At 43.2% G+C, this 13,636-nt stretch overlaps 1 protein-coding gene across 7 annotated transcripts in view; it reads left to right on the top strand.

Moving 5' to 3' along the window:
- The window catches only part of PTK2B (protein tyrosine kinase 2 beta), a 137,131-nt gene that overhangs the window by 78,502 nt on the left and 44,993 nt on the right, over positions 1-13,636 (top strand). For 6 of the 7 annotated variants that reach the window (XM_058287809.1, XM_058287813.2, XM_058287811.2 and 3 more), the window contains exons 3-5: positions 10,741-10,919; positions 11,407-11,494; positions 12,671-12,750. In XM_058287809.1, the coding sequence (XP_058143792.1) occupies positions 10,741-10,919; positions 11,407-11,494; positions 12,671-12,750 (347 nt within the window). Of the gene's footprint in view, positions 1-10,740; positions 10,920-11,406; positions 11,495-11,710; positions 11,892-12,670; positions 12,751-13,636 lie in introns of those variants that run through there. The other variant, XM_058287815.2, reaches the window with a different exon arrangement.

The raw sequence follows: 13,636 nt of genomic DNA, 5'->3' as shown, positions 1-13,636 counted from the left end.
AACACATACATTCATTTGATATCTCTTGTCGCCACTAGAATAGGAACTCACTGGGGGCAGCAACTGTCTTCTTCACTGCTTTGTCTGCAGCACCTAGAATGGTGCTCAAAGGAATGTTAAAGAAACCACTGTGTATTGTTTCTAAAAACCCAGACACTAACTGTCAGTTCAAGGGAAATCAAAACGGTTAGTGGTTTTATAAAGTAGGTGGGTCCAAGAACATTATGAGGTGACAGCAATGACTGAAGAAGTTAGAACATGTGACTAAGTGCTGGTAGAGGAGGGAAACGTGAATTGAGTGATTTATTGCTGGAGTGACCTTTTGCACTTTGAAAGTAAATGACCCTGGGGATGGGAACAAATCATCCAGCCCCATGTCTTCTTCTTTTCTGATCTGTAAGAGGAAATGCTAGAGAATAAGGAGAAAGACAAACAAGCAAAGGCAGTTTGGCGTCTTTACCCTGGTAAAGCTGTTAATCAGTGGTAGCCAAGCAGGAAGAAAACCCTTCGAAATTCTACAGTTCGCAAGAAAGCCTCGGTTTCATATCCAGGCTGTGAGCCATGTCCATTTCTGAGGGCCAGCTTTCCAGGGCCAGTTATGTCTTCATATGGCAGGAAGTCAAGGTTTTCCTGTAGCAGAAAAGAATCCTGGGCTTACCTAAGCCACGATCGATAAAACGAACTTTTTTTTTTTTCTTTGCATGTTACATAGGGCAATTCAGTGAGCAAACACTTTATATTATTGTTTTTAAAAAGGGATTTATTAATAGAAAAAAATACTGACTCATCAGTGACGATCTACGAGCTGTGGGTAGAGTGCTGATATGACCGCTTGCACCATTTGCCTGAGAAGTTGTATGAATATTAGAGAAGGGGCAGCAAAGGACGAGGAAGGCGGGGCTTGATACCAAAGCCTGTGCAAGTGAGATCGCTTTGAACCTCGTCAACCTGATTGCCCACCCACGCTGGGCTCCCCTGAATTTCTGCTCCTCTGTCCTCCCCACCTCCTGAATCTAAGTTCCTTGCTGCGAGGACCCTGTGAGGGTGCCTCAGCGCACCTGTGTCTTTGTAGTTAGGCGTGTGATGTGTAGTGGCTGCCTGCTTGAACGAAGGAGCCGTTCTGCAGCTTGACTCAACGAGCGCAAAGAACTGCAAGGGGCCAGGGGCACGTGTGTGACTCTGGAGTTAGTGCTTTTTTCACATCACTTGTGGTCATCAACCTTATTGCTCTCCAGGGACCCCTGAAGGACTGGTGCTTCCATCAGGAACCGTGGTTATGGTCGGGGTGGTGGAGGTGTCATTTGGCAAAGCTCCCTCTTCCCACAGATGCTTGTCTAGTGAGAATCTGCCCAGCACCAGGCAGCCTCCCCACATAGTACATTCCATGCTCAGAAAACACCCAAGTTCTTTCTCACCAGAAGCTGAAACTTACCTTCCTATGAAAATCTGTTGGATGAAGAGTCTCACAATGATTTATTATGTAATTCATTGGCCTGACAAACTTCTGCTTTGCCCACTTGATGTAGTGGCTTTACTTCTCATATGGCCAGAAATCATCCTCACCAGAGTCTGTCTGTCTCTATCTCTTTTGAAATTATTTCAAACTTCAGAAAAGTTAAAAGAGCAGTACAAAAACTCCCCTATCACCTTCACCTAGATTTCCCAATTGTTCAAATTTATTTACCATATTTTTTTAATGCTCGGTCTCTTCATACATACACATACACACACATCATTATTCTTTTTCTGAACCATTTGAGAGAAAGTTGCAGCAATAGCAATTTATCACTCAAAACATTCCAGTGTTTGTTTTCCCCAAGCAAGCACCCTTTCCTGTAGAGCTATAATACAACCCTCTAAATCAGGAAATCAGCATGGATATAACACCACCATCCAACCCCTAGACACCATTTAAATATCACCATCTAGCCTAACAACATCTACTTTTCCCTCTCTGGCCCAGGAACACACATGGCATTTAGTTGTTATATCTCTTGAGTCTCTTCGGATCTGGGAGAACCCCCCAGTTTTCCCTTGACAGTCCAAAAGCATGCAGGCCTTTTATTGTATGGGAGGCCCGTCACCTGGGCTCTCCTGACCAGACTCAGGCCATGAATTCTTGGCAGAAATATCTCAGAAATGATGCTCTGCCCTTCTAGGTACATCACACAAAGAGGCAGGCGATGCTGACCTGTACCCCACTGTGATGTTGACTTTGAGAACCTGGTCAAGTGTGAGTCTGCCAGGTTTCCCTTTGCATTTGATGAATGCTTTGTGGGGAGATACAGGGAGACTGTGTCAATATCCTATCATCGTCAGTCTGCACCCTCCAGCTGCATCGTCCGGTCATAAAGCCTGCTTGAATCAAGCACCAGAGTTAATTGCCAAATGGTGCCTTTCTTCTCCATTTATTAATTGGCATTCTAGTGAAAGGAGAAACATTCCCTTCTCTTTCATTTGTGTATCTGTCTTGAATTCTATTTTATTCAGTGGGTTATAGTCCATTCGTATCATTTTGTTTATATATTTATATAAAAAATATATATTTACTTTAATACCAGCAATTTTCAATATCATGTGAGCACATGAGCCCCATAAGTCATTTAAAAATTTTTAGTGGCTGTTTTCGTTTGCTAAAAGCTGCTGGGAACAATACACCAGAAATGGGTTGGCTTTAATAATGGGAATTTATCAGGTTAAAAGCTTATAGTTCTGAGGATGTGAAAAAGTTCAAATCAAGGCATCATCAGAGATTCGTCTCACTGAAGGTTGGCTGTGGCAATCCTGGGCTCCCGCCACATGGCAATACACAACGGCAACATCTACTGGTCTGCTCTCTGCCTTCTCCTCCAGGCCCACTTTCTCCCCGAGCTCAGCTGTGGGTGATCAAGCATATGGCAGGGCACAGTGCTGGGCCACTCATCTCTCCTTCCCTCCAGGCCTCATTGCTAGTTCTACTTTGGGCTGCTCCGTCTGCAGCTTTTCTTTCTCCCAGGCTCTTCTCTGAGCTCCTGGGTTCTTTCTCTCCATTTCTGCAGGCTTTTCTCTGTGTCTGTGACTTTCTAGTCCTCTGCTTATAAAGGAGTTCAGAAAGCGGATTAGGACCCACCCTGCGCCCTGTAATCTAACCAAAAGTGATCTAACTAAAAGTTCCCTTAATTGAAACTAACCCAAAGGTCCCACATATAATAGGTTTTTAGGCACAAGAATGGGTCAGCTTAAGAACATAATTTTCTGGGGTCAACAAGAGACTCAAACCAGCATAGTGGTCAAATAAAAAAAAAACTGAAAAGAAACAGGTGAACTTATTTGAATAATATATTTTATTTAACGCAATATATCTATAATATTATCATTTCAACATATATAATTTATTAATGAGGTATTTTACATTCCTTTTCTGTGCTAAGTCTTTGAAATCTGGTGTGTATTTTACACTTACAGCTCATCTCAGTTTGTCCCAGCCACATTCAAGTACTCAGTAGCCACATGTGACTAGTGGCTACCATATTTGAACAGTGCGGCTTTTGTAGGTTCATTATTTTAGCTCTTACATTTTGGTCTATAATGAATTTCAAGGTATTTTTAAAAATCTTTTCATTAGAACAGTTGGAGGTTTAATTTTTAAAAATCACATAGAGAATGCAGAGTTCCTGAATATGCTCCCCCCATAGTTTTCCTAATTATTAACATTTTGCATTAGTGTGGTACCTTTGTTACAAATGATGAGACAGTATTATTATAATTATTTTATTAACTATAGTCTATAGTTTGCTTTAGGGTTCACTATTTGTGTTGTGCACTTCTATGGCTTTTAAAATTTTTACTCAGGTTATATATATGCAACTTAAATATTTAGATGCTTAGGTTGTCTAACATTTGATCAATGTGAATCCCAGTAAACTGCTCCTGTGCCCTTGTGATATGTCCACAACGTCCTTTTTTTTTTTTTTTTTACATTACTATTTTTTTTTAATTGACTTTGTAATAATATTACATTAAAAATATATATGTGAGGTCCCATTCAGCCCCACCCCCCACCCCTCCTCTCCCCCCCCCCAACAACACTCGTTCCCATCATCATGACACATCCATTGGATTTGGTAAGTACATCTTTGGGTACCTCTGCACCTCATAGTCAATGGTCCACATCATGGCCCATACTCTCCTTCATTCCATCCAGTGGGCCCTGTGAGGATTTACAATGTCCGGTGATTACCTCTGAAGCACCATCCAGGGCAGCTCCATGTCCCAAAGATGCCTCCACCTCTCATCTCTTCCTGCCTTTCCCCATACCCATCGTCCACCATGTCCACTTTTCCCAATCCAATGCCACCTCTTCTATGTGGACATTGGATTGGTTGTGTCCATTGCACCTCTATGTCAAGAGGAGGCTCAGATTCCACATGGATGCTGGATGCAATCCTCCCATTTTCAGTTGTAATCACTCTAGGCTCCATGGTGTGGTGGTTGTCCTTCTTCAACTCCATCTTAGCTGAGTGTGGTACGTCCACAACATTCTTTTAACACTTACTTATTTTCTGGGACCAAAAGACATTCTAGGTTCATCTTGAATTTTATTTGCCCTGTCCTTAAATTAGCCATTTCTCCAAGGACACCTGGATTCCTTTAGTAGACAATGTTATTGGCAAATCAAAACGTGCAAATTCCTACCAGGTGTCCTAAGTCATTTCAATAAACAAAGCTAGATAAATTCCTCCCTCTCTCCCTCACTCCCTCCCTCTACCTACCTACCTATCTAGCTACCTACCTACCTACCTACCTATCTATCTATCTATCTATCTATCTATCTATCTATCTATCTATCTATCTATATTTTTAGGAGGTACCAGAGATTGAACTCAGGACCTTGTCCATGGGAAGCAGGCACTCAACCCCTGAGCTACATCTGCTCCTCTATATTCTTTTTCTATCTTGAAAAGCATGAGCTCCCACCACCACTTCCACTTTTAATGCCTTGCCTCAGAGTTTTCTCTCTCCATATTTTGAGTAGTTTCTCTGACAATAAGAAACCAGCCTCCCATTACCCTCACTATACTCTCTTCTTTGCCCAGGCCCCCTGTATCTAGCTAATCCACTAACCATGACAGCCATTCTGGCCCTACCCTCCACCCCGGCCCACAACCTCCTCTGCTTTGCTACCACTGGCCTCTTCTCAGCCTCACTACCTCATTGGCCCTTGGCCATGCTACTGTCCCCGAGGGAAGGCCAAAGAAAAGAGAAGATAAAAGAGGAAAGAAGAAAAAGAGGAAACCAGACTTTTGCTTTTTTGCCTTTTCTGATCTAGTTTACAAAGCACCAGAATGTGCAAGACATTGCTGTGTTAAAATAATGCTAACATTTTTTTGAGTATTACCTTCTTGGGTCAGGCTCTGTGCTAAGGAATTTTATCTAACTTAGTCCTCACAAAACCATTCAAAATAGATACAGTCATGTTGTCCATGTTACGTACAAGGTAACTGAATCCAGAGAGCTTGAATACATTGTCCAAGGGTATCCAGCTAAGTAGCCATGGAAGTAGCACTGCTGAAGTCTGAGGCAGGGCTTGTACTTTAGTGATTGCTGTGCTGCATTGTGACTCTCTGTGACTTGAAGGGAGCTCTTTGCTTTCTCCCTTTTGCAGAGAACACAGACCTGTTCACACAAATAGCATGGAGATTTTGAACATGACAGAGTAGCTTGGTTGTACTAATCCTCCTGCAGGTAACAATGATAAAATCTGGACAAAATATAAAAGCCAAATATAAAAGCCAAAATATAAAAGCACTGGAGGGTGACCATAGCATGCAGAAACTGAAAGGAAATCTGCCCTTGAAAAAATGAATTTCGGGGAGCAGATGTAGCTCAAGTGGTCCTGGGTTCATTCCTTGGTATCTCCTAAAAACAAAACAAACAAACAAAAAACCACTTGAGCAATGTAGCTCAAGTGGTTTAGTGCCTGCTTCCCATGTATAAAGTCCTGGGTTCAACCTCTAGTATCTCCTAAAAAAGAAAAAAAGAATTGCAAGATGATTTGCAAGTTTGTGACTTTTTGCCTCATAGCACTTTCCAGCCTGGGAGATATTCCAGGTACAGAATGGCTCAGCCTTCCTGGCCTGAGAAAGAGGAAATCAGCAAGAAGATTAAGGGGAATCCTGTAAAGAAGGGACCCAAAGACAGGGTAACCACAAAAATAGAAAATTAATTTTAAAAATTAATTTACAGTCGCATCAAAAAAGCTACCTAAAATTTTAACAAAACCCTGTCAAACCTGTACACTGAAAAACTACAAAACATTGCTTGAGAGAAATTAAAGAAGATCTAAATAAATGGAGACATATACCATGTTCAAGGATTGGGAGATTCAATGCTGCTAAAATGTCAATTATTCCCCATTGATCTATATATTTAGCACAAACCAAATCACAATCTAGCAGACATTTTTTTAGTAGAAAGTAACAAGCTGATTCAAAATTTATATGGAAATGCAAAGACCTAGAATAGTCCAACAGTCAGGGGCAGGGGGAATCATGGAAGACTTAGGGCATTTGACTTCAGGATCTTCTCTAAAGCTAAGGTAATCCCGACAGTGTGATATAGGCATAAGTATAGACAAAGATCAATAGAACAGAGAGTCCAGAAATAGACCTAAATTGATCATACCAATTGCTTTTGAGAAAGGCAGCAAAACAATTCAACTGGGAAAGGAAAATCAGTGACAGCATAACTGTAGCTCTATAGGAGAAAAAAAGAATTTTGACCCCTACCTCATACTAGACACAAAACTAATTCTATTATAAACCCAAAAGTAGAAACTAAAACTATAAAGCTTATAAAAGAAAACAGGAGAATATCTTCATGATTTGGGAGGAGGCAAAGATTTCTTCGGCAAGACACAAAAAGCACTAACCAAAAAAGAAAAATTAGATGAATTAGACTTTTCCAAAAGACACTGGAAAGGGAATGAATAGGCAAGCCACAGACTGAAGAAAATATTCATGAAACATGTCATACACAGTACTTTTATCCAGAGTATATAAATATCTACTACAACTCAATAATAAAAAGACAAGACAAAAAAGATTTGAATGGACATATCACGAAAGAAGATATATGAATGGCCAGTCAGCACATGAAGATGTTCTCAGTATCATCACTTATTAGGAAGAAGCAAATTAAAAGTACAATGAGATACTAAGATGACTAATATTTTAGAGTGACAACCACAAATTGTTGGTGAGCATGTGGTGTAATGGAAGTCTCATATATTACAGTAGAAACATAAAATGGAAAATTCTTGGCAGTTTCTTATAAAGTAAGCATACATCTACCTTTCACCCACGAAGTTCACTCCTAAGTATTTATCCAAACAGATGAAAACATTTAGCCACAAAAAGATTTGTACATTGATGTTCATAGTAACCTTATTCACAATAGCTAAAAATTAAAAATAGCCCTGTGTCCAGCCACAGGAGAATGAATAAACATTATGTGGTTTGTTTATAATAACAAGGAACATATTATTGATATTCACAATAATTTGGATGAATTTCACAGACATTGTGCTGAGAGAAGTCAAGCACAAAAGAGTATATACTAAATGATTCATGTTATGGGAAGTTCTAGAACAGTCAAAACTAGTTGAAAGTGGGGTGGGAGTTGTAAGGATTGACTGAGAAGAGCTACTGAAGGAACTTTCTGGGAATATGGAAAAGTTCTATATCTTAATCAGTGTGTGGGTTGCAAAAGCATATTCATTTGCCAGAATTGTACTGTTACGATTTGTGCATTTTATTGTATATAAATTTTGCCTTAAAAAAGGAACTGTGGAAGGGAATACTAATTAAGTGACAGCTGGGGAGTGGGGAGTGATACAGATGAAACAAGAATGGCAGAATGTTAACAGCTGTTGAACGTGAGTGATGTGTTCACAGAGGTTCACTATACATTTCTATTTACTTTGTATAAGTTTGAAATTTTCTGCACTAAGCTGCATAGAGAACTGACATTATCCAGGTAGGTCCCAAGTGGGCCAGAAGAGGGGACTCCAGCTGGGGCCCAGGAGTGTCAAGGAGAATATGGACAGTGTGACAGGAGGACCTCGTGCACAGAGGAGTGCAGAGGGTCGGTGGCACTAATGGCAGAATCGTCTACACCTTGACCTCCTCCTGCCTGTATCCCTCTCAATGCAGAACTGTCACTGATCACAGCCTGCTTCCCCATCCCAGGGCTGCAGTTCCTGCTTCATGTACTGGTTTGTTTCACCTGTTCACATGTGCCTTCTGTGCCTCAGTTTCTCCATCTATCATACAGAGTACTTGTTACCTGTTCTGACGGGTATTTTCTTCACCCATCAGAACAAGAGGGAAGTGATTTTCCAAGCTTAGGACCTTCTAGCTTCACAATTCCATGGAGTTGAAAAGAGCTGGTGGGAGACCGCATTAGATCAAGACATTTGGATGCCAGGCAGATGAATAATTTAGTGTTCCTTCAAACCAGTATTACTTAAATATTACTTTGATATATTTTTTTAAAGATTTATTTTTTTATTTATTTCTCTCCTCTTCCACCCCTCCCCCAGTTGTCTGCTTTCTGTGTCCATTTGCTGCGTGATCTTCTGTGACCGCTTCTCTCCTTATCAGCTTCACCGGGAATCTGTGTTTCTTTTTGTTGCGTCATCTTGTTACGTCAGTTCTCCGTGTGTGTGGCACCATTCTTGGGCAGGCTGCACTTTCTTTCACTCAGGGCGACTCTATTTACAGGGCGCACTCCTTGCGCAGGGGGCTCCCCTACGTGGGGGTGCCCCTGCGTGGCATGCCATTCCTTGCACATGGCAGCCCTGTGCATGGGCTAGCAAACCACACGGGTCAGGAGGCCCTGAGTATTGAACCCTGGACCCTCCATATGGTAGGCAGATGCTCTATCAGTTGAGCCACATCTACTTCCCAGTTAAGCCACGTCTGCTTCCTCCAGCAGATTTTATCAAACAAAAACAGTTGGCTTTTACAATGAGGATTTATTAGGTTGTAAGCTTATAGTTTCAAGGCTGAGAAAAGTGTCCAAATCAAGGTTTCATCAGGCACTGCCCTCTCCCCAAACACCAGCTTGTTTCTTGCCCTCTTGAACTCCTCTAGTATGTGGTAAGGCACATGGTGGCATCTGCCAGTCTCTGCCTTCTTGTCCAGGCTCTGTTGCCCACAGCTTCTGGCTTCCTGGCTTCATCTCACATTCTGTGTCCCATTAATTTCACCTTCTGACTTCCAGGGCTTTCTCTCTCAGCTTCTGGGGGTTTCTCTCTGTGCCTATCTCTGTATTCATCCCATTTTTAAAAGACTCCAGTAAAAGGGTTAAGAACCCCCCTGGCTCATGTCCCACTGAAGTCATCTAATCAAAAGATCCCACCTACAATAGTTTTACACCCACAGGTAAACCTAAGAACATGATTTTCTGGGGTCCACAAAAATCTCAAGGAGTTATTTCTTAATAGGTTATGAAAAAGTCTTGGTAATATGTGACAGTGATGGTAGCACAACATTATGAATGTAATTAATACTACTAAAGTGTACACTTAAAAATGGTTAAAATGGAAAATTTTGTGATATATATATGTGTGTGTGTATATATATATATATATGTTACCACAATTTAAAAAATTTAAATAATGAAGTTTCTCTCTGCTTCCTGATCAGACAACAGTCTATCATGAATGACTCAAGCTTTAGAAAGTTGTTGGGTTGGTCACATGCATACTGTAAATCTATTCAACAGAGCTAGGGAACTGAGATTAAGTTTGGATTCATGGGCAGTCTCTGCTTTGTCAGTAGTAGACTCAACTCACCAGTTATGTATGGAACCATTTGAGAAACCTGATTTCAATTGGCACCATATATGCTGATTTCAGTTAGGCAGGACCAGTGGATAGATTTCCAGGCAGCTGCCCACTCTGCCGTCCGCACATTCCAGCTCTGGCTCCAGACCAGGAAGCTATGGCATCAGGCTATGGGGCAGGAGGCCTCTTTAAACTCTGGTCAGCAAGAAATTTCTCACCAGCACTCCATTTCCTGTGGCCATCCATGCTTCTTGTGTGGGGACACTCCCTCTTAATCCCTTTATATAAGTCCTCTCTTGCCCAACCCCACAATCCCACAAAGCATCTTGGACTATTAGAAAATGTCAGAATCCAGTGACCCAGAGTTCAAAACCCCAGCTTAATTCCACTAGCTGGGTGGCCTATAAGTCACTAAAACACTCTGGGCATCATTTCCTCATTAGCCAAATGGGTATAGTAACACCTACTTCGCTGTATTTTGTGGATTCAGTGAGATAATCTTCAGGAAATACCTAGCAGTGACTGCACAGACACTCAGTAATGCTGGCTAAATGGGAAACCATTTCAGAACATGCTTTGCATATGGTGGATGCTCAGTAATTTTTGATTGGAATGAAATGCAGATGCAGAGGCTTACCAGGGAATCTGTGCTCTTTAGCCTCCCTACATTTTCTCCTTCACTTTTGCTCACTCATCTCAGTTTCTCTAGCTCTGTCTCATTCTGCCAGTACTTCATCAGATAAAGACCACTGTGCACTAAGCTTGTACCAAGGGCTAGTAGATCAAAGATGACTGACATATTAAGGCAGAAACACACCCTGGAGAATCACAATCCTGGGGGCTGCATGAGGACCATGGGAGCCTCTACAGGGCACCCCTCCTAAGTCATGTCCCTCTCTTGACCTCTGTAGGAGATCATCACCTCCATCCTGCTGAGCGGGCGGATTGGGCCCAACATCCAGCTGGCTGAGTGCTATGGGCTGAGGCTGAAGCACATGAAGTCAGATGAGATCCACTGGTTGCACCCAGAGATGACAGTGGGGGAGGTACAAGACAAGTACGAATGTCTACATGTGGAAGCCGAGTGGAGGTAGGAGAGGATTCCTCGGGTCTGGAATGGGGGGAGAGGCAAGAGTGGGGTGGCAAGGCCCTGGGAGGTCCTCCTTTAGAGCACTTCTCAAACTCTGAGACTCCTCCAGAAAATTTGAGTGTCATTCTAGGCTTGGTTCTCCCAAAGCATCTAATGCATGTATTTGTCAAGGCCTAATTCAGTGCAGGGGTTCACGGTACATCCTCTTTGCAGCAGAGAGCTAGGAATATCCCCAGACAAGATATTATTGGTGCAATAGTGAAGAGACAATCAAAGGGTCGTCTGGGGTCCTCTGCCCAACCCCAGAGGAGGAAAACAAGAAATAAATCTTGAAGGATGGCCGGGAACCTCTTGGGCAGCCCCTTCCATGCTGGGTGGGGTAGCATAGGGAGGGGATGGGGTTGCTTTTGCCCTTGGCAGGTCCCACTCCCTTCTTTAGATCCCAGCTTCCCTATGTGAACTGGAGCATCTGAATTTCCTATCTCAGGTATGACCTTCAAATCCGCTACTTGCCAGAGGACTTCATGGAGAGCCTGAAAGAAGACAGGACCACGCTGCTTTATTTTTACCAACAGGTAAAAGCACCTTATCTTCCTGAACTCAGGGATCCCACTGTACCTTAAGTGCCGAGTGTTACCCTAGGGAGATGGAAAGACAAAGCATAGATTTTGGAGGGATCCATTCAGGCAACTTCTCTTGAGGACAGTTCCTGGTCTATGGTCAGCAGCTCCAAGCCTGCTTCCCTCTGAGCTAATTAAGTACTGGCCTGACCCTGTCCCATATGCTCACAGCTCCTGCTGGACTTTCCCGAGGCCATTTGCCACCTAGGAGACCTGGCTAGTGAAGAAAGAAGATCAGGTCCGAAGAGAAGTCTGGAGGGCTTAACATACAGGTTCTGCAGTCAAACACATCTAGTTTCTAGCCCAGCTCCACCATTTACTAACTGGATATACCCAGCAACTTAATTTACCTGTAAGAAACTGTTTCCTCTTCTGTAAAATCGGGATACTAATAATGACTTTATAGGGTTGTTGTGAGGACAAAATGATATAATCAGAGATGTGTGAGTAAACTAGTTCTCTGAATTTAAAAAGCCCTGCTTTTTAGCATTTGCCAATTTCCATGGCGTAAATACTACCACCATGGCCAATTTTAAGCCACCAGCATAATGGCAATCAGATGACTGAATTCCTAAAACCTTTAAAATGGGATCCTAAAGCCATTTTGAGTCAGCTGCCTCCCCCTACTAGGTGTAAGGAAGGACCTTGCATAGCGAAATGCTGTCAACGCAAACCGGCATTATTATTTTCTATCTGGTCATGGCTTCCTCCCAGATCTCCTTCCTGGTTTGCTGGACACAAAGCCACCATCACTACTTTATGACAGATGCAGGAACTCCTTCTCAAATCTTAGTTTCTGAATCTCCAAAATGGAGGGTAGGGAGTGGGGTGGATCTTGAACTTCCCACTTCATGGAACAGTGAGAGAATATGTCAGAGCACTTCCACAGTCTGCAGGCCTGGGCCTGTGGGGGCACAATTCCCCTCTGCCCCCCCTCCCCCTGGCGTCAGAGGCAGAGTTGAGGCAAGCCTCCCGCTCTGCTCTCACAGCCCGCTCTGTACGTTCCTGGTGGAGTGGCTTGTGCTCAGTGAGGCAGGACTGTGCTTGAGGTACCCACCATCTCCTGGGGCCTCTGCTCAGGGTAACAGGGAAAGAGAGCAGGAGTCTGAACCTTGGCCTTCCTCCCGCCAGCTCCGGAATGACTACATGCAACGCTATGCCAGCAAGGTCAGTGAAGGCATGGCCCTGCAGCTGGGCTGTCTGGAGCTCAGGTACGTGGCCTCTCCAGGGAGGGTGGCTGAGCCTCCCTTCCTGGGCTGAGTTCTTGACTGCCTTGGACTTTCCTCACTTCTAGGGTGGGAAGCAAGAGTTGAGAGTGAGAGCCCAGGCAGGGCAGAAGTGGTGGCCAACAAAGGGTGGGGGCCTGAGGTGTGCACTGTCTGGTTCTTGGGGCTGAAGGGCCAGCTCCCTTTCTGGTCGGTTTCTCCTGTCTTCCCCTGACTGCCACCACACTTGCCTCTGGGCTGCCTGCTTTTCCCATCTTCCGCTAATCCCTGCCTGCCATGCAAGCAATTCAGCAAATGCTTCTTTGAGAACCGTGCTCGTTTCTACCGGATATTAGAATGTACGGATTTCTGTCTGTATTCCCTGCTATATCCCCAGGTCTAGTAGGCACTCAATAAATATATATGGAAGTAATAAATCACACAGAGATGTCCTCAAATTTACAGTGTTTGGGAGGTGACAGGTCATATACAATTAATTGTTATACAAGGCAGAATAAAATCTATATGTTAAGCAGAGTTACCAGTAGGGGCCATTAATCTCGACCAAGGCCCTCAGGTAAGGCTGAGTGGAAGAGAAGGATTTAAATTGCTCCTTGAAGGAGGAGAAAGCTCTCAATCGGCAGATAATGAGAAAGGTGGGCACATTCCAGGATCTGGGATTGGGGGAAAGTATAGAGTAGAGAATAGTGGGAGATGAGTTTGGAAAGGTAAGTTGGGGTTGACTGTGGAAGGCTGAATGACAGTCTATAAAATTAGGCCTTATCTTGGCTAGTAAGAGTCTCACAGTCTGGGGCAAAGAGGATGATGTGATTAAACCTGTGTTTTAGCACTTCCTTGACTAAAGCAGCACTGTTCAATTTCACCATCCCTC

This window comes from Dasypus novemcinctus, chromosome 25 (assembly GCF_030445035.2).
Source record: "Dasypus novemcinctus isolate mDasNov1 chromosome 25, mDasNov1.1.hap2, whole genome shotgun sequence".
Taxonomy (NCBI): Eukaryota; Metazoa; Chordata; class Mammalia; order Cingulata; family Dasypodidae; genus Dasypus; species Dasypus novemcinctus.
Note: the sequence above shows the minus strand (reverse complement) of the source record. Positions and strands in the feature narration are given on the sequence as shown.